This window comes from Oxyura jamaicensis, chromosome 5 (genome assembly GCF_011077185.1).
Source record: "Oxyura jamaicensis isolate SHBP4307 breed ruddy duck chromosome 5, BPBGC_Ojam_1.0, whole genome shotgun sequence".
Taxonomy (NCBI): domain Eukaryota; kingdom Metazoa; phylum Chordata; class Aves; order Anseriformes; family Anatidae; genus Oxyura; species Oxyura jamaicensis.
In genome coordinates this window covers 32057691-32078638 of record NC_048897.1, presented here as the reverse complement: position 1 = coordinate 32078638, position 20948 = coordinate 32057691, and the positions used below count along the sequence as shown (strand labels likewise).

Genomic DNA, 20948 nt, shown 5'->3' with positions numbered 1-20948 from the left:
CAGCAAGCTACAATCAGCCTGGTGGGTGCCAGAAATTTTGCATGCCAGGAGATTCCTCAGCCCAAGCCCGTGGAGACCTCTGCTCCTTTCAGACTGCTTGCGTGTTACAAGAAAAGTAAGATAGATACAGTGCACCAAAAGGAAGCAATTGACTTTTTTGGTCTCCATGAAATAAAGGTGAACAGGTCTGACACCCTGCAGATAGACTTTGCAATTTAAAGAAAAATCTATCTAGAAGAGACGGAAACACAATTCTGGTGAAACATTTTCTTCTTGAATTGCACCCACACCCTTCTGGAATACAAGGATTGCAAACACTGAATTTGCATTCTCAGGGAATAAAAACACTTCAATTGATGTCACTCCTCCTTCGATTCAAAGCAACAAGGTTCAAGGTATGGCTCTGTCTGGTTCAAGTAAGAACTTTACCCAGAATCTCTTTACCTTACAACAGGACCTCAAGCCACAAGGCTGCTGGGCGTTCCAGGAACAATTGCCCAGTTCTCGCTGCAAGATTGATCTTTGAACAAAGGAAAAAAATGTAAAGATGGCCACATTTTGAAAAATGTGTTTTATTGAAAAGTTGGTATACAGATTCAGTTGAAGAACATTTCTCTTTCAAGACAGGGAGTAAAATTTCACTCAAGTAATTCTTTCAGCAGCCAAGATACCCACACTCTAACTTCACAATTCAGAATTTCTGCATATCTGGCTGACAGGATTGCAATAGTGTAGGAGTTCACCCCGCACAGACGGTGAGCATTATGTACAGTCATCACATGGAGATAACAGTTAAGAGATTCAAAAATTCTTCCAGGTTTTTCATGACAGATCTATGGCAATGGTCACCCACCGCAATGTATTTTTAGTGTTCTGTACAGCCCACTTTTACCCATGCTCCTCCCAGGAACCCTTTAATTCATACATACTGGTAAAGCTCACATGACGCCCCTGGGAGAGGAACCATAGTATCACTTTTGTGATCTGCACTTTCCCACATGGGCAACATGCTCTTGTGGAACTATGTAAAGCATGCTTTGGAATTAAGGACTTTGAAGTTCAACAGCATTAGACTAACCCATAGGCTTGTCAAGTATATACTTTATTTTATTCATATTTCACAGTCTGTTTCTATAAAGATTTAACAAAAAGGTCATGTTCTGTAACAGAGTTCTTAGGCTACTTTATTCAAAGCTGGCAATGGAGACTTAAAAGTACAGAAAATGTTTACATTCCAACTAGAGCAGTAGAACTTCAAAAATACATAGCAAAAGTAATCAAAAATACCAACGTTTATTAAAACTTAATAGAAAAACAGCAGTCTGTCTGAGCCATCAAGCTACCACGCATGCATGTCAGCAGCACCCGAAGCCCCAGGAAACCATCTCACTTTTAGACTGGGACAGCTGTCTTCAGGCTAAGTTGTTAACACAAAGTCTTACTCCTTCCAACAACAAAAATCTGTAAGTTCAGTGCTTACAGGTTTCCAATCAGAGGCTAATGTTTCTGCTCATCTCTACTGGACCAATTCCAGACCCTGTCCAGAATCAAGATCTATTCTGGTCCTAATATAGTCAACTAATTTTCTCGAAACAGCTCCAAGCTAACCTATTTTATTAAATTGCAGCCAAGAAAGGAAAGCTCTTAATGTTTAAAGCTTTACCAGGGCTTCCAAGAATAAAGGCAGCTACGAGAAACTGAACAGAAAGGTATTTCAGGATGGATTTATTATTAGGGGCCTTCAACAACCTTTTTTATAACTCAAAATCTTGATGAAACATTTATCTAGGGATATAGTTCCTTCCTATGGGGCCCCAGATTTAAATATAATAGTTCTAGAATAGATTTTTCTAGTTCAGCAAATACCGTACGTCTGGCCTGGTGGCTAGTAGATTTCTAACCAGCTGCTGGAATTTATTCACAGATTTACTGAGATACACGCCTATATAAATTACAACAGCTGAAATGCCCACCCTGTATAAGCACACACCTTAGCCCACCCTCGGTGCTGTTGGGAAAAGTGTATGTGTGGACTAAGAGTTTTCTCAGCTATGGTCTCCCTAAGTCAAAGGGCATCACCCTGTGAGGCCAGTTTTTCCCTTCCTTTTACTCCATCAGAGCAGTGGAAACAGGATAGAGAAGAGACTCAGTATTAGGAAAAAAATCTTTACTGTGAGGGTGGTCAAACACTGGAACAGGCTTCCTAGGGAAGTCTGATTGCATCACCTTGTTTTGTAGAACAATCACTTCCTGAAAATACATACATTCTGAACTTCCTATTCCCCTCTATAATTGATGGGTAGAATAAGAATTTTAGGAAAAATAGAAAAGATATCCTATGCACTTTCCCACACCTCACCTTTATGTTTATTACAGGTATCAGATGAATGGAATTACTCCCTCCTCTCCTTCCTCTAAGCTCAGAAGAAACAGTCTTACCTTCTGGGATTCTTTTGTGCAAATGGCCCAAGGCACCATCACATCTATGTCCCCAAATGCAGGGATATCACACTTAGTTCCAGAAGAGCTGGGTATGTCCTACATTATTACTCTGTATTATGCTGCCTTCAGTGTTGCTGGAGTTTGGATATTGCTGTGCTGTGAGTTATGAGACATTATTACACACAATCGTAGCAGTTATATTTAGACAAAAACATGATAGAACACAGCCTATGAAAATTTTTCTCTTAATAAATTCCCACATACTACACTAGCCTTCAGCAGGTGGGCAAGATACCAGAAAAGGCATTGCTATGAGTTTGTTACAGTTCAAGTAGGGCTCTAGGGTGAATCCTGCCACAAAATTTCTCTTTAAGCCTATAGGTAGTACAAACATGACTCACATTTCTCCTCTTCTTGAGGCATTTCTTTTAATAACTCTACAAAGGGGGCTTCCCTCTCAAAGGGGTTTCTCCTTACACTTTCTCTAATGCATGTATTTTAGGAAGACTATAAAAACATTCTTCACAGTCTTCTGCAATCTTGATTCTCAGAGGCATCAGAAAATGAAGAGGTCTAATCATAAATTAGCATGAGATCTGTTCTACTTTCAAGTTCCTCTTCTAAAAATCTGAAGCAGCTGATAGAAGTGATCAGAGCATCAAAATACCAAGTGACCTAGACAACATAATTTTTTGAAAGCATTTTCAAGTGGAAATAAACACACCATAAACAATCCAGATTTCTTAGCCTTCTTAGGAAAAGACATTCTTAGCTCTCTTAGGCAGCCTGTCTCTGGAAAAAAAAACAAAACTCCATACTGGAGGGACTGACATAGTTAAGTGCCTAGATAAGCTGAAATTAAATAAGCATCCATAGAACAGCTTTTGCAACGTGACTATTGTGGATGTCTACTAATAAGGCCTAACATCTTATGCACAGTGTAACTATATTTCAAGGCAAGCAGGCTAGGAATGATAAATTGATGTGGAAGAAAGTGGTTTTGGTGTTTGCTTTATTTCTTTAAGTTCCAACTCAAGTAGGTCAAGTTTTTAGGAAGATTATCCAAGCTGACACCTTTTTTATAATAGATATATTCATCTGACTTCTCTCAATAACAAAAGGGAGGGGAGATGGGAGGACTTCTTACACCACAAGCCATCATGCTCTTTCTCCTTTCATCTCTCTCCTTTTTTCATACTTAGCAATCTGATTTCACAGCAAAAGAGGAGTTTAGTCTTGTAAGTTAAAGATACACAGATAAAATGGTAAGCAACCAGTCTCCCTGGCGAACCAACTCTGGTGAATGACTATCTTCCTTATACCATATTTTAAACAGCCTCTGCAGTCTACCAAGAAAATCTAAAGCCACTTGGCTTGTGCACTTCTTAGCTATTAATGGGTAGTGCAAATAAACACGGCTTTAGAACAAACACTTCCAACACAAGCCTTGCAATTTTTACTCATCTTCACAGACCAAAATCAAAAATACACTCATCAAAACAAGTCATTTCACTTACATGCTAAGATACTCTTCACTTTGGTCAAAGACTGCAATGAACACAGAATACTGCTGCAGCACGAGCAAATCTCCGCTAGTTCAAATGTGTTATAGCCCTAAAAGCAAGACTCTGCTACAAAAACAAACAAACAAAAAAAACAAAGACAGTGACAGTCTAAACATACCACCCCACAAACCTAAGCTTCCTCTCCTCACACCAGCTCCTTTCATCTACTTGCAACTGCTGATGGCCCAATACTGGGGTCTGTTCTGCTGTTCCATTCTCAGAACTACCTGAAGATGGAAACAGGAAGAGGCATGCTAGCAGAATACTGCAACTGACTGTCTTCTCACAGCAAGAACAAGAACATGCCAGCAGGCACATCCAAGCTTCTCAAGTCCAAGTAACTGCAGAGTTAGCATGGGGTTCAAGGGCACACTGAAGTAGTAAGTACCCGTCCTGTCAAGATCCCACGGTGCTATTCCAGTCCCACAACCAGCACTGAAGATAAGTTGTTAATGGCATGCCACTTTGCAAGTCTTGGACTCAGAGAATGCTCAAGCAAAAGCCTGAGACATGAAATAGGAGGCACAAAAATAACTTAACAGCTATGTACCTTACTACATGTTTGGATAAGCCGAGTCTTCAAGGTTGCTATTAGCTTTCTCTGATCCTGTTAGAGATGCTTCTAGCTCTGCCCATGACTGTGGAGCATTGTTCTTTATTGCCTCTATGAAAAGCTGTGTTTGGTGCTTCAGCCTGTCCAGCTCGGCCTGAGTCACCTGGTTCTGATGAATGAGCTCCTTGGTTTTTAAAGTGATCTCCAGCAATCCTGACCTGCGTAGCACGACGAGCGTGTTCTGAAAACGTCTGCACTTGCTTTGCTGTTGCAACAGCAGCTCAGGGGTAGTGCAAGTCTCTTCTGGTATCAACGGGGGACTCCACACTGCAGATTGCATTGGAGCCTGTGCTCCACTCTCATTCTCGTGAGGGGTGCACTTTGCTGCCTGCAGAGTTCCAAAAGGCAAAAGGGGAGCCAGACCTGGGAGTTTCTGAGCATCAGCAGAAACACGATGGAAACCAGAAAGAGCTGACAATTTCCCGCTTGTCACCAGAGTTGAAGGATTTTGCTGATTAGAATCCTGAGGGGTCTTAAAGCTAACTGGTAGGTGGGCAAAAGGACTAGTAGGCAAACCTGTGCTCCTTGATACAGAAGTCTCCATCTTGGGTGCTTCTGTACAGAGTCGTTTATGGCAACTGGTTTCCTGACGATCCTCTAGATCAAAGGAGTGATCTCTTTTGCAAGGCTGTGGTGCTATTTTGGGATAAGAGTTCAGGATGGGCAGGTAGTTAGTGGAGTCACTTCTCTTTTTCCCAGCAGGGTGAGGGTTAATGGGAGGTGGGATTGATGGATGAAGAAACACTAGCTGTGGCTGAGCTGGAATCACTTCAAATGATGGCTGGACCGTCCAAGACTGGAGCTGGGAAGAACTGCCCTGAGAAGCATAAATGGGGACAAACAGAATTCTTACAACAATGCTGTAGAAAAAGACCAAAAACCCTTAAGCGAAACAGATGGACTGCGCCATTTCTTCATAATACTTGATATATACTATTCAGTATAACACATTGTGAGCAGCCTTCCATCAAAATCATCCTTCTCAGCCAACAGAACACAGCACTAGAACAGAAGCTGTAATCCATAATCCATTTATTATGGAATAGCAAATATTTAAAAACAATTCAATCTGAATTTATACATTCGTATTTAGGGAAGTTATTTAGGCATGCCTTTATTGTAAAATGCTAGTGTAAAATTATTACTGACTTGAGGCTAAATACGAAGGGTACAGAAAAATTGAAATATAATTAAACATCGCAGTTACGAAATATTCTAAAATAGTCATAGACTGCTCAGATATTTGAGGAACAATTTAGACACCCTCTTTGTTGAAATGCAGCAACTATAATCCCGTCATTTCTATTCTTATAGCAAGCTTTTGAAATGGTTATTTAACATAGACGACAGCTGTTCAGTAAGTCTTCCAGTCTTAAATACAATACATGGTTTCAATAAATTTAAAACCATGAAGTTGGGGAAAAATGCTGAGTATCAATCAATTCACATAAAAATGTCTGTTGTAAGCCCCAAGCCATTGAATTCCATACCTTTGGTGAAATGGTACGCACTGAAGCCTTAAAACCATTATATTTCAGGAAAGACGTTCAAGTTTTTATTCCCTCCTACAAGTCATATTCTTCAGTGCAGGGGGGGAATACATCAGTTTTACAAGACATTACTACCTCTTCCTTCTCAAATACACTACTAGGGATCCTTATGAGATCTCCTGGCCAGACAGCTTGCCTGCTTTTCTGTAAACATATCAAATGATCTAGTAAGAGATGCTATTTCTGGGAGAAAAAGAAAAAAAAAAAAAAACACCTAACTTCCCATATATTTAAGTCATCACCATTACACTTACACTAATACAACATACTGTCAAGCTGCTCTTCCAATTCCTAAAGCTTACAACTTGGAATGTTACTGGCAGGCCTGCCAAGGGCACAGTTTTTAGCTAGCACTAAGACATTCTATTATTTTTGGAAGTGACTCATCTGAAATCCATCTCCTTTACACCAGTCTTGTAACATTTAAACTGGCAAATGATGATGTGTTTTGCTGAAGTCCACTTTCTTCTGCAAAGGACTTTTAACTCATCAAAAGCAGGTATCATCCATTGATTTGGACACTCAGACACTCAGAGACTCAGAGATGAGATTCAATTACCAACTGTGACACAGAATCATTTTTGTTCAGTAGGTGAGATGTTTATGTAGCAGGGGTACAGAACAACTACCTCTAAAAGTTAACATTATGTCCTTATTTCACAGAAGAAAGAACACATTCAAAAGCAAGTTATCTAGAAATACGAGTGGTGAAGTGTAAATAAATGACCACAAGGAGTGGTGGCTAAGGGAACTGGGGTTGTTTAGCCTTTAGAAGAGGAGGCTCAGGGGAGACCTTATTGCTCTCTACAACTACCTGAAAGGAAGGTGTGGGAAGCAGGGGGTCAGCCTCTTCTTGCAGATAACTAGTGATAGGACTAGAGGGAATGGCCTCAAGTTGTGCCAGGGGAGGTTTAGGTTGGAAATGAGGAGACATTTCTTCTCAGAAAGAGCAGTCAGGCATTGGAACAGGTTGCCCAGAGAGGTAGTGGAGTCACCGTCCCTGCGGGTGTTCAAGGAAAGGTTGGATGTGGTGCTTAGGGATATGGTCTAGTGGGTGACATTGGTAGTAGGGGGATGGTTCAACAAGATGATCTTGGAGGTCTTTTCCGACCTTAATGATTCTATGATTCTAACACCAGGCAGAAGATGCAGCCTTCAGGAGCAAGGCTTTAGGGTCAGAAGCTCTCATTTACTGTACGTTTGTACAATACCAAGCACACCAGAGAACCAAGTTCATTGAGGCCAAGAGAACTGTGGTAACTGTTTATCTTGCTTGTTTTTTTCCTACATCCACTATTCATTTTCTTGTCCTTTCCACTTGTATTACGTTTTGCTCTTGTTCTCCTACACAAAATCTAACTTTCAGTAGAGAAGTAGACATTTACTTTTACCAATTTTGCAGTTGTGTTTTGTTTGTTTCTTTTTAAAAAAGGCTAATGTCCGGCAAATATCAGTGCCACTCATCTAGAAAGCTTTCCTGCTTATTAAGGACTTTGACCAGACTTACAGAAACCTTGCCACAGCAGTACTGTGTTTCAGAGAAGTAAGCCCTGCCTGATTTTTTGTAATTCTGTTAGCTGTTTACACTCTGAAACCAGGACAGCAGATAAATATCACCATGCAGGATCAGAGCGGTTCTAGACAGAAGGATAATTCTGACTGAAACTGGAACAAATAAACTGCAGTAACTGGGGATGCTGCGTTCTTTTTTTGGTCCAGTGAGCCCAACTGAGCACTGCGTTGAAAAGACCATCTTAATAAGATGACCAGCATCACTACCTGAGGTAACTAGGCCTAGTGGAAAGAGCTAGAAAGATGCTTCATCATTCTCACCTCAACTTGTTGCTTTTTTTTTTATTGAAATAAACATTTTTCAATTTAACATGATTGTCCTTAGCCATACACAATTAGATTTGAACATTATTATGCACTACTCAAAAGAACTGAGTCTGTTAATTTTATCTACCTCTTCCTCCCCACTTTTCCCATTTGCTCCACTACCAACTTTTATGTTATATGTATTATTTAGCTACTTCTCCTATCTGTTTGGACATGACCAAGATTTTAACATGAAACTACCACTACAATCACAGTTTAATTTTTGAGCCCCAGGCCAAGAGCCTTTGGTGAAGCTTGCCTCTTTCCTACTACACGAACACTTCAGCATTTGTTTAGACAGTACTTTGTCTGTGCACCTAGGAACACGACTATAAAACAAAACCATTTCTTGTCAAGATAAAGCACAATGTTCAGATCAGAATTAACTCCTCCACAAATGCATAACCTGCCAAATACTAACAGAAACCCATCTCTGTGCTAGCACTGACACAGCATCCAAGTTGAACAGGTTTTGCTTGTTCTCAGAACAGATTCCATAGAAAAACAATCGGGATCTAGAGTTTCCCCCCTTCTCACTGTATTCTCAGAAGTATCCTAATCATAAAAAAAAAAAAAAAAAAAAAAAAGAACTTTTCTTCTGCTAAGAAAACGTGAGTAGAAGCAAGAAATCCAGTAGTATGGCAATGCTTTGAACTTTTAGCTCTTGCACCTTCTGTTACAATGCAGAACTTTTCAATGTCTCACAGAAGTGTTGGAGGAAAAACACATAATGTGATGTTGGAAGACACCAACAGAGAACACAATTGTTGCAGTGAGAGCCATCACATGTAATTAAGAGAAACAACCGTTGAAGTAAATGTACCACAGCTAACTTTAGGTACAGGTTTAATTTGTTCATTTATAACATTCAGGATTAGAGTTTCACATCACATATAAAGCACCTTTAGGATTTAAGAACTAGCGAGCAAAAGCAATCATCCTACTCTACTGTCTAAAATGAATGAAAAAGAAAACATCAACTTCCAAAAGGAAAACCACTTTTTAAATTGTTCCATCTTTGGTACTATTTACATAACATTCATGAAGATCTACTTTTTGCAGATTCATTTGAGACAAAGAGCAAATGTAGCAGAGCCTTTATATTTTGCATTTTTCCCCTCTTAGTGATTCCAACTGCCCCTCAAAAGAACAGGCTGTCACTAACAAAACTTTTCAGGTTACACTTTGCTTTCCAGACTGTAACTTCCTACATTTTTTTTTGAAAGGAAAATAGTTAAAAAGTTATAAAAACATGTAACATTTTCCAATATATTATTCCTTCCTTACCTGCTTAACAAGAACATTTTTCATTACCACCATAGGAGAAAGCGCAGGAAAGGAGTTGCTTGTGGTCACCGGGCATGGCCAAGGCCCATCCTCCGCATTCCAACACAACGCATTCAGCACATCCTCCGAGTCAGTCTGCTCCATAGCACTCAGGCACTCTGAACTTCCATCTGCCAGAGGTAGAATCCAGCTGTCAGTTGTTTCACATACAGCATACTTGCTACCTCATTTCTGTCCTACTATTCTGTTTTCTTTCAACCAAGCCAATAATGAATAATAGTTTAATTCTGGAATACCAATAAAATTAGAACTGTTGTGACAGCTGCTTTATTAAAAGGCTTCATATTTCAGGACAGTTCTCATGCAGGTATTGTCTCCCCCCAAAAAAACTATTACTTTTTGTTCTTTTGTATTTAGTCTCCAAGGAACTACACGCTATTATGAAGATGGCTCCAAAGCTTGATGCAGGAAAGAACTACAAGCTCCAGCACTGCCACAGCTGCAGGCTGTGCTGCAGTCATTTTGTGTCTTGACATCTATCTACAAATTCAGTAATGCAGGTATCTCTCATTAAAGTTAACACATTAAATTAAGCATTTTCAACTTCTAAAGGCAATCTTTGCAAAGTTTTGTTGATTATTAAATCATAGCACTGTCTACATTTTACAGATGTTATAAAAGTCACTTTTTTTTTAAAATCAGGTTCCACTGACAATCTAGTCCAATTGTAAGAGATATTAGATGGAATAATGCAGTACTTCACTGATCACTGGCAAAGAAGAAAAATGAATCTTTCCATTCCTACTTCTAGACTCTGAAGTCTAAGATTCTTCCATTTATTTCTTTATTAGGCACATTTTGAATTCCCATGCCTTTAAATGTACAGAACAAACGTAAAGCTCCATTCCAAAAAAGGAGTGGTGGTAGGATGATTTTTCAACCTGTCTTAGATACAAAGACCCTAACAGGTAACCAGACACAAACTGTAAGAGGCTAGAATCAGATTTGTCTAACAACATCAACAAACACACACACACACACACAAACCAAAAAAGTAAAAAAAAGTGACTTAGTCTTTTTCTAAACCTGAGTATCCCGAGTCCTTGTCAGATTCAGTTGCCGCCATCCTGAAGTGATGGTTCAAGCTCTTCATTGCCATCAGTTTGCCCAGTAGTTTCTTGAGGGTCTCAGTATGCTACTACTTTGTCTCCATGCTTCCACAGTGCTGGAGGCACTTTTCAACACCTTGTCCATTGAGGAACTACAAAAATAGTTAAAACAAAATAGAGACTTCCTCTGAATCTAATGAAAATTCCAACAACGTAAGTCAAAGGTGGCTTCATATGTCCTTAGAGAAATCTGGTTATCTAAGGTTTAAGGCATTTGTTAAGCAATCTGTAGAATTCAACAGAATTCCCAGCTTCACATTTGCTGTTTATCACACAGCTAGGGTAGCACAGACTTCCCAGTAAAACCAGTTTATGCCCTGCAAAATCCTTTAAACTATGCATGTTTAACAATAGCACTACAAAACAGAAAAGATAGGCAGCAATTTTTTGCTTCAACAAACATGGTACTTAGTAGAACTTTTTGGACTCAAGTCTGAGGCTGTTATTTAAAAGTTTCAAGAAAGATCCCACAGTCCAATCTTTCAGTCCCCTGCACCAACTGCAAAGGAACAGTGTCATAGTAGATATCACTTCTGGGTCCTTTAGCATAGATTAAATGATGCCAAAAAGCCTAAGGCACAGGAAGAAAGAAATTAACTGCAGCAGAAATACAGTATGGATTTTTATTTATTTTTTAAAACACATGATTACTTTGAGCACCACCAATTAATTGAAAGAACTTTACAACTACAGACATGGGTGCAGTGGAAGGGGCAGAATGAACCTGTGTACTTCATCTCCTTCCTTCAGTAGCTGAGCAAGTCAAGCATAGAGTACAGGTCAGCCAGTTTTACTGAACTACCTGAAGTAGAATTGTTTCATACTTAAAATTACTGAGTAAGTACATGGTAGGTTCATCTGGAAAGCCCACTGCTGAAGTTATTTCTAACTCTGTTACGATTTCTGACAGACAAGGCAATAATCCATTACTGTGCACATGAAAGTTAGGAAATAGGAATGCAATTTCTTGAACTGCCAAAAGTGCAATGCGCAATACTAGATTGCTCTGAAGTTCAGCACCATGGGTAACCAAGATAAAATAGAAGATATATTATGTATGGTTGTTATCTGTAATTAAATCAAGACTCTCTGAGTGAAGTGGCATAGCTGTGCATCTCTTTTTACACTGCCAGTAAATTAAGTGGGGATTTTCAGAACAGAAGCATCTCAAATGAGTCAAAGAATGAGACGTAGATAGAAAACTAACATACTAGAGCCACTTCTCCACCCATAAAAGCAAAACAATCTAAAAGATATTCATAAACATTTTTCAAAAATTAAAGTTGTTCAGTCCACACCTATCTTACAAACAGCTACCCCAGGCTCCAAATCCCCAAACAAGTCAGCTGTGCTGGGTGAAGTCCATACAACAGAAAGTGCTGAACCTCCAAAGCTGTGGTTTTGTTATTACAGTCTGTTTCACTCTCAGAGTGAGGTAAGTCTTGTGATCAGAGAACATGCTGGGGATGAAGAAATCCATACTGCTAAAGGTGCAACACATGCTATACCTGTAATCACTCCTGGTGGAGTCTTGGCCTTAGAAATGCCTCCTCACACCCTTTCAAAACAAGAACTCTGGAAGGCTGAAACTAAAACCAACAAAACCCAGAAAAATATTACATTATGACCTTCTACGCCACATACTCATCACAACGCTCAACTGCTTTCTCAAGGTAGGCAGGCTTACTAAGTCCAAAAGTTCCTGCTTCTCTTATAAAAGGAAGCTGAAACTGGCTAACAGAAAAGCAATGGGATGAAATGCAGAAATTGTCTAATATCTGTAGAAATTATGTTCCTATGAAGCAACTCTTTCAAGATGTGTCTCGTGTTAGAGCTGTGTATTTAAATCACAAGTACGGGAACTCAGGACACCACAAAATAGTCAGATCAGCAGGCCATTAACAGCAGTATCCAGTGATAGCTATGTCAAATGACGCTGCAGCAGATACATTCTGGAACAAACTACCCCAAAACGCAAATTTAATCTTAAATCCTGACAGCTGGCTGTTAGAACTGTGCTCTAAGTTCCTGAGCCTGGGCACCTCCAGTGATGAACTCTGTACATTAGGTAACTGTGGTGAGATGCTAGGGCAACCACCTACAAAACTACAAGCAAGACAGAAAAATGCTCAACAGAACAGAACTTCTTCAGTAGCCTTCTGCCTCATTTTTCTGTTTTTGGTCACACCTGCTGACCCGCTCACAGATAGAGGACAGACATAACTACATAAAAGCAACCTAGATGCTATCCCTCCTCTGGGATCCTTAGCAGAATCTTCATTAATAAAGTCTTGTCAAGGGATTCTGATAAGGAAATCCAGTAAGAAAAGCATGTATTTTTATTCTAGAGAAAAAACGCTGGCACTTTAAGGTAAATATCAATATATATGTCTTAATCAGTATGAATTTTAACTAGATTAAAAGTTACAAAATATAAATCCCGCTTCACTGCCTCTTTCACTAACAGAACAGCTCAGCTGAACGCTCGTGGCACAAACAAGTTCAAATGGAAGATGAGGGTTAAGTCCTGGTCCATGCTTCTATTGCTTACCCCTCTCCAAAAGAAAAGTATTTCTCTTAAGGAAGTGATGTCTGGATGTTAATCTTCAAAAATCGGAATTGGACGCAGAACGAGGGCTAGATGTAAGTTCAATACGAACACCCCACCCGTTAGCCTCACATCGCAGGGAGCATCCGGAGCTGGAAGGGACCACAAGGCTCACTGAGCCCAACCCCTGGGTCCACACAGGACCACCCAAACATCAGGCCCTACGTCTGGAGGTCGAGAAGCGTCTGGCCGATGCTCTCAACAGGCTCGGTGCTGTGCCCACTGCCCCGGGAGCCTGTCCCAGTGCCCGACCCCCCGGTGCAGAACCTTTCCCTAACAGCCAGCCTGACCCTGCCCTGTCCCAGCTCCACGCCGTTCCCCCGGGACCCGTCACTGTGAAGGGCTGGCACATCTTCTTCTCTTCCCTCCAGGAAACCAACAACCAAGCATGACCCACAGTGAAGCGGGCACTGGGACCCCCCGGGGGCTCTCCTTCCCTCCTTCCGCAGCGGCGACAGCCTCACGGCGGCCCGGCGAGACCCCGCACAGCTTTCCCGAGCGAGCCTCCCTTGGGGCCCCCCAGCGCCCCCGAGCCCCGCGGCCGCCCCCCGCCACCCTCGGGCCGGGCCGGGCCGGGCCGGGCCGCCCCTCACCTGCCCGCGGGCCGCCTCAACGCCGCCCGCTCCGCACATGCGCGACGCCGCCACCATGGCGCTCCGACCGCCCCGGCAGCGCCCAGCGCCCGGCGGCCGCGCGGCGGCGCGCATGCGTAGCGCCCGTGCCTGCCCCCCCCGCTAATGGCGGGAGGGGGGCGGGGTCATGGCGGCGTCGCCACCTGAGGGGAGAAGGCGGGAAGGCGCTCAGGGGTCGTGGCCACCGGCCACGGAGCGCCGTGAGGGGGGCGTGCAGTTGCACAAACGGCCGCCAGGTCTGTCATGGGGAAGGGCTAGCCTAAGGTGTCGATTTGAAAGCCCTCTGGGGAACCGCCTCACCGTCAGGGAGGTGCCAGGAATGAGGATTGTCGCTGGAAATGTGGGCACCTCCAGCTGGCCGTGTGCCCTTGGCCCAGCGGGTGTGCGAGGGCGCGGAAATGTGTGCTGCCCAGCCTGGGCTCCTGAGGGGATCAGGCAGCTGAGCGGGGCCAGGAATTTGGGGGTGCTGCTGGAGTTCTCAAGTGCTGTGCAAAAAGTTCAGTTCAACGCCCTCACAGGAGTCCAGGCTGCTCTAGAGCCTGTCGTACCTCAGGAGTGAGAGGACAGCAAAAGCCATGCACTGACAGCCACGTACAAAGTGAGGGAGGCAGCATCAAAGGTCCAAAGACTTTAAGCTTGTCATCTCAAAGAGGGAAAAGAGCAAATGGAGGAGCTGTCATAAGCAAATGAGTGAAGGATACCCTTACTCTTCTATATAGTTGGTAAATACAAGGTAGTGAAAGGAGTGTACAGATTTGCTTTCCATGAGCTACAGAAAAGCAAGGGCAAATAAGTAGGTGGAAGTGGATCTTCTGTATCAACGAATACAGCAAGAATAGCTATTATTGTTCTAAGAACTCCATAAACACTGCCAGCACCTAGAAGTCTGTCAGAATATTTTGCATTTGGATATGAAAAGCAATTTCATGAGAGAAAACAGAAAGGGGATGTGTAGAAGGACTGAGCAGTGACAATGATGTCCCTGAATAGAATCATAGAATATCCCAAGTTGGAAGGGACGCACAAGGATCATCTAATCCAACTGCTGGCACCATACAGGTCTACCCAAAAATTCAGACCATATGACTAAGAGCACAGTCCAAATGGTTCTTAAACTCTGACAGGCTTGGTGCTGTGACTACGTCCCTGCAGAGCCTGTGCCAGTGCGTGACAACCCTCTCAGCAAAGAACCTCTTACTGATACCCAGCCTGAACCTTCCCTGTCGCAGCTTTACACTATTCCCGTGGGTCCTATTGCTGGCCACTAAAGAGACATAGATCTGCACCTGCCCTTCCACTCCCCCTCGTGAGGAAGCTGTAGACCACGATGAGGTCTCCCCTCAGCATCCTGTTTTCCAGGCTGAACAGGCCAAGTGACCTCAGCTGTCTCTCGTACGTCTTCCCCTCTAGGCCCTTCACCATCTTAGCAGCCCTTCTCTGGACACTCTCCAATAGTTTTACATCTTTTTTGTACTGTGGTGCGTAGAAGTTCACACAATACTCGAGGTGAGGCTGCACCAGAGCAGAACAGGACAATCACTTCCCTCGACCGACTAGCAATGCTGTGCTTGATGCACCCCAGGATACGGTTGGCCCTCCGGGCTGCCAGGGCACACTGGTGGAGTGAGCAGGTGGAAGTGAATCTTCTCTGTCAATGAATACAGCAAGAATGTCCATTCTTGTTCTAAGAACTCCATAAACACTGCCAGCACCCAGAAGTCCCTCAGAATAGTTTGCATAGTTCGCATTTGGAGATGAAAAGCAATTTCATGAGAGAACAGAAAAGGGTTGTGTAGAAGGGCTGAGCAACAACGATTTCCCTGAATAGCAATATATGAAAGAAATACTTTGATTGTTATGATGGTCTTGTTAAAAAAAAAAACCTGAAATGTGCTTCTTTCAAAGATCAACGTGATCTAATAATCACTGATTGAAAAAGAAAAGGACCTTTAATCTCAGCACAGCCTCGCTAATAATGTGTCACCTACAAATCAAACAAAAATGCCTGGGACGATGTGAAATGACATTGCCATTTTGAAAAAGTGACAGAATGGGTTCTAGTCCTACTAATTCAGAGTGCTGTGGGAGAATGGTAGTTACACATACTTCTAGAATGCATTTTTAAGTATTTAAATACCAGAGCTGGCTCTGAGTACATCTGAACAGTATTGTGAGATGTATGATATCTAGGCTGTGGATTTGGATCCCTTACAGTTTCAGATGTTTGGGTTCTGAGGAAAAGCATGTTAAGAATGCTGTTGCATCATGGTGTTTGCTCAGGCATGGACCTGCTTGCCACATCCCCAGAAACAACCCTCACTGATGTCCACAGAGACCAGATTTTTCAGGCTATGGAGTGCCCGTGGGTGCACGCTGAAAACAGCTCGTCAGACAGCAACCTGTATATGTGAGACAACCTGCCTGTCAGTTCGGGTGATTCAGAACAGACCTGGACTGTGTGAAACCAGGCCTTCATCCAAGAGACAACAGGTAGGAGAACTGAACTACTGTCTTCTTCATAGAGAATTTTTCTCAGATAGTCAAGGTAAACCTCTGTTTTAAATAAATTAAATCTTACCACCTGAATTCTCCCTGAATTCAGTTGAATTAAACCTTAGGGTTATATTGAGCATTATCACCCGCTCTAAACTTTTTTTTTTTTTTAATAATATATGTCATTTTTCCTTTATTTCATTTGATTCTTCATTGATACAAAGTCTCATTTACTGTGTGCTTTCAGTGATCACTGTCAGTGACAACAGGATATTTTCCTTTTTTCATATGCTGCACTGTGGTTTGTTTGTTTATCCTAAAGGTGAGCGTTTTGGCAAATGAATGTTAACTTTTCATTCACTTCCTTGTTTATTTTGGTAATGCAACAGGAAAAAAGTGAAAAGAACACTGGTAAAGTATGACCGCATGTTTACTCAGTTTAGGTGTTCCAACATTTAAATTTTTTAAAAGAGGTGTTAAATCTCTTCTTCCAGGAAAAGATGCAGAAATAATCTTTGATGACTTCAGAGGGACAAAAGCGAGTATTTATCCATTGAAGCAGTTAAATAATAGGTCTTAAGTGTTAACTGAATAATTAAAGATGATGGTGCATGGACTTTGTATGTATGCTTATGGAACAATGAATCTTTTGTCCTAACTCAGCAGCAGAAAGAAATTTTTGACACACTGCGGAAGTAAAGCATAACCAGGTCAGAAGAACATGGTTTCAAAATACGTGGTCTGAAATGGAGAGGTTAGGTGTTTATCTGAAAACAACAAGTACTCAGTCTTTTTTCTTTATACATTCGTTGATTTCTTTTGCTGTCACTAACAAAATAACACTTCAGTAGGTATTGCATTAAATTAGCCAGCAAGTAAATAGCTTTATACATCTCACTTCATTGAACCAAAGTCCAGCTTCTGTATTTGATACAGATATCTTGGTTCCTTTTATTATTGGCATTTCTGCCATTTTAATACACTAATAGAAGAATATTGTTCAAATTATGCCTTTAAGTTTTTGTCAGTCTTAACCAAAGAATGAATAGATATGGATACAAGTATTTGCTTCACATTTCAGCAGAGGGGCGCTAGATCTCAGACATGTGTCCTTTCACATTTGTGTTAGCTGGGTTGCTGTACATTAAAGCAATATTTAACTTCCAAATCTGTTTAAAAAGACATCCCACATACAGTTTTATTATTATTATTTATTATTATTATTTATTATTATTAATATATTATTTAATAAGTATTAAAGCATGAAAGGTATTTTGTGATCACCTATGCTGACCTAAATTTTTCACAGGTCATAGAGTTTCACTCAGCTTTCATTTAATACGATTTTTCTCTAGAGAAGTATTTTAGCACTGACTTGTTTTTCTTCTACGTTTAAAGTTTATCTACCAATGCTTCCTTTTCAAAATACACATCTTTCAGATTAAAGTATCCACCTGCAACTACATCTTTACCATAAATGTCTCCAAATTAAGGGAAAGCAGAATAGAAGTTATTTAACAGCAATGGATGAATAGCAAAGATGGCATACCACAAGTAAAGCAAGCATCTTCAGTGCTCTTGACTCTCTTCTTTATTGCATTATGTTGGAGGACAATGAAGGTAGCTTTAGTACCACCTTTGCAACTTCTAGACTCAGGGCAAATAAGAATTTGGGGAAAATATGTAAATGAGCAGCCCCAGGGGCTGCTTTTAACTTGTGCAGCATCAGACTTCAGCAGTCCAGGGTACTTTGGAGGGCAGCATACTCTCTAATAGCCTCCAGCAGACTTCCTCTTTTCTGGGTCTCCAATACAGTCTCCAGTGTGTGGAAGGGTGCAAGGTGTGGAATGGTGGCTGTATTTAATTTAACCGGTGCAATGCAGTCAGGGAGATCTCCTCATGATATTGTTATTTTCTGATGAAGGAACGTACAGGATTTACAGTGCTGTCATATAAAAGATACTGTTTACTCCAGAGTGGGGTAGTTGGCACGCTTTCCTGGTGATGAAAAATTATTTGGGTTTGGGTTTTAAGTGTTGGTGGTTGCTTTGGGTTGTTTTTGTGTGTGTGTGTGTTACAAATGTTGAGTCTGATAAGGTCATCTTTACTGGCTGTTTAATACGGACTGTAACTTGTCCAATGCCTTCATTTTTCTATTTGCATCTTAATTTTGTGAACCTGAGAATGGTGCTAAGTACCTTCGCGGTCTCTGTGGCTTTCTGCATTCTTGCATTATTTCTAATAACCACTGGGTGTCGCGTGTCTCTTTGGATTGCATAGATGGAGAACGTCAAACTTGGTCCAATCAAGGACTGTGGACATTTTTTCTTCGGAATGAAAAGGGCTTTATTTAATTTACATAAAATAACAATAAATACTCCTAAATCTTCCTTTAAAACAACATTATTTATATGGCAAGGACAGCAAGTACAACAGCCTAATTCTCTACAGGGTTTTGATTTATTCCCAATGCCATTTTCCCAGAATGACACATTGTTTGGTGGAAAAAACTAAGATGTCAGTAGGTAATTAAAGATAGCCTGATAGCACAAATGCATAATGTAACAGAATTAAGGCTGCACTGGCAATCTCAAATCTGTAATTTCCTAATTGATGAGAAGAGCACATAACTGTATTTGAGAATATTATTGTGATAAGGATTTTGGCTAGTTACTTCCTATCATTTTTAAAAGCAAAATGAAAAGGCAAGAATTCATTACTTTATGTGCAAGGCTAACAAATGTACCTCATGCAGAAGAGTATTTGGACTTTGACCCTTCAGTATGTATGTCTGCTACTAAGGATTAAAGGAATAGCCATGTTAGTTGTACATAGGAGGATTAAGTTTTCTAAAAACTAGTCTGTAAAGAGATCATATGATGCAGTAACGTTGATGCAGCTGTGTGCTCTGCCTCATAATACAGATAGCACAGAGCCCAGGGTACGGACTGGATATAGGCTTCCCCAAAAGCTCGGGTGCCATTTGTGACTCAGTTTCCCTGTAGGTTTGTTACTTTAGATGGCTGAATTCATCTCTGGGTTCTCTTATAGTGCTTGGGGCTTTGCTTGTTAATATGACAGTGAAACATACAGAATTACTAGAGCCATATGTACATCTGGCTTCTGATTCCCAGGGTAAAATATGACCCTCTGTGATAGGGGACATAGAGGGATCCATTTTACCTTTAGCTTGGAAATCTACGCTGCACAGACAGCCACTGAACAGTTTGTGTCCAAGGCTACGAGAGTTGGGAGGGCTTTCTTGTAGGAGCAGATGAAGCTAAAGCTGCTGAGGGTGGATTTTTCCAACGACCTATCTATAACGAAGCCAAAAGTGAATGGATTTTTATGAGACTAGTAGAAGGCAGTGCCTTGAATGCAGTCCTCACAGATCTTCAGACCAACTACTGAATGTAGCAGCTCTTCTGAAGAGGTCTGGTTGTACAGGAGGATGTCGATATCAGCTGGAACATGCTTTTGGTCTGGAGTCATTTCTGGGTCTCGCTGAGCCTAATGAGTATATTTGCCAGCCTCTCTTCAGGGAGAAACTAAGGAAAAGTTCAGGTTTCAAGGGAGCTAGCAGAATGGACAGAAGATACCAATTAGATTCCTAAACAACACGCAGGGCTGGTTTCTCTTGTGCTGAATTCAGGAGGAGCTATTGAGGGCTAGCCAGTTGTAAAAATAGGGCCACTAATTTGCATGTTTTGGGGAAAATTAACCGCCGCTTGAAATTTTTCTGACAATATTTGTCTTTCAGATTGTATTGATTTAACAGGAGTAAAACCTTTAGGGTAAATGTGTTAGTATTGCTGAAAAGCTCACTGAAAAATCACCTAAATATTTTCTTTTGACTTCTACGGTACTAAATGCAATGTTAATCACTACAGTACAAAGCTAAAAGGAAACAAAATAAAAACCAAATTGGGTGATGTTCCATGATGCTGTTTTGAATTGAAATGTAGTCACTGGTTTTGGTCAAAACTTTTGAAATCTTGGAACGTCCTGGAAAGTGGAAATGCTCTTTTATTAAATACTTCTTTTATTAAAATGAATATGACCCCATAAACGTACAGCCTGCTGGAACTGTTTTAAAAATTCTATCAAATTCCTCAAGTGCTATTGTTAACGGCGATCAGATAAAATGGAGGATTGCATAGAGGGAACAGTAATGCCTGAACAATGTAAATTTCGGATCCTACAATAATTTATATAAACCGGATTTGTAATACCCTTCTCTAATACTGTTTTCATTTGTGTCGTTGCTTCATGGAATGAAATAGCACTGCTACAAGATGTTTGTGTGTTCGTGCAGCCGGTGGAAAGAAACCTGTAATGGAATATCAGAAATGGCAGGCATACCCAGGCTGTCGTGCTCTGACCAGCTCTGCTCTGCCAACAAACGCCCTGCTTCTGCAGGGCAAGAACAAAGTATACTAAGGGTGGTAGAATATTTAGCAGATGTTTATGGCATTTGTGGCTCCAGGGCTAGCCCTTTGCAGATGTAAACCTGAATTAGATGTTTCAGTTTGCCAAGGGCAGGAAAAATGATATCCAGCCAGGGAAGAGAGTTTTTCATTTTAGTAGGAAATTCTCCACATGATGGCAGTAAAAAACTTCTGAAATTCAGAGGTGGTTTATGTTTCACCTTCAAAAGCCAAAGGAAAAAAACAACCCGAGATGAAGAACTGAGTATGTGACTGGGCTTTTA

The 20948-nt window shown here is 41.2% G+C and overlaps 2 protein-coding genes across 5 annotated transcripts in view; one reads left to right on the top strand and one right to left on the bottom strand.

The window, feature by feature from the left end:
• Positions 1–556: 556 nt before the first annotated feature.
• Positions 557–13776, bottom strand: CIPC (CLOCK interacting pacemaker). Of its 4 annotated transcripts, none has more exons than XM_035327931.1 (5): positions 13706–13757; positions 12013–12093; positions 10422–10596; positions 9336–9505; positions 557–5437 (listed from the first exon to the last, which is right to left on the bottom strand). In XM_035327931.1, exons 3-5 carry the CDS (start codon positions 10492–10494, stop codon positions 4562–4564), a joined length of 1119 nt encoding a protein of 372 aa, XP_035183822.1. In that variant the 5' UTR covers positions 10495–10596; positions 12013–12093; positions 13706–13757; the 3' UTR covers positions 557–4561. The 4 variants fall into 4 exon arrangements, with proteins under 4 accessions (XP_035183822.1, XP_035183825.1, XP_035183824.1 ...); XM_035327934.1 differs by lacking the exon at positions 12013–12093 and adding an exon at positions 12490–12610 and having other exon boundaries at positions 13706–13750; XM_035327933.1 differs by lacking the exon at positions 12013–12093 and having other exon boundaries at positions 13706–13776.
• A 2443-nt stretch (positions 13777–16219) lies between these two features.
• The window catches only part of ANGEL1 (angel homolog 1), a 188393-nt gene continuing 183664 nt past the window's right edge, over positions 16220–20948 (top strand). The window contains exon 1 of the mRNA XM_035328253.1: positions 16220–16234. The gene's annotated coding sequence lies outside the window, so the exon portion shown is untranslated. The remainder of the gene's footprint in view (positions 16235–20948) is intronic.

What these genes read in the sequence shown, in the direction of transcription:
- CIPC (XM_035327933.1), bottom strand. Translation starts at nt 10,494, where the DNA reads ATGGCAATGAAGAGCTTGAACCATCACTTCAGGATGGCGGCAACTGAA. An exon ending in CAAGGACTCGGGATACTCAG is followed by an intron (nt 9,506 to 10,421) that starts GTTTAGAAAAAG and finishes TACCTCTGGCAG; the next exon opens with ATGGAAGTTCAGAGTGCCTG. An exon ending in AAAATGTTCTTGTTAAGCAG is followed by an intron (nt 5,438 to 9,335) that starts GTAAGGAAGGAA and finishes TATGCTTCTCAG; the next exon opens with GGCAGTTCTTCCCAGCTCCA.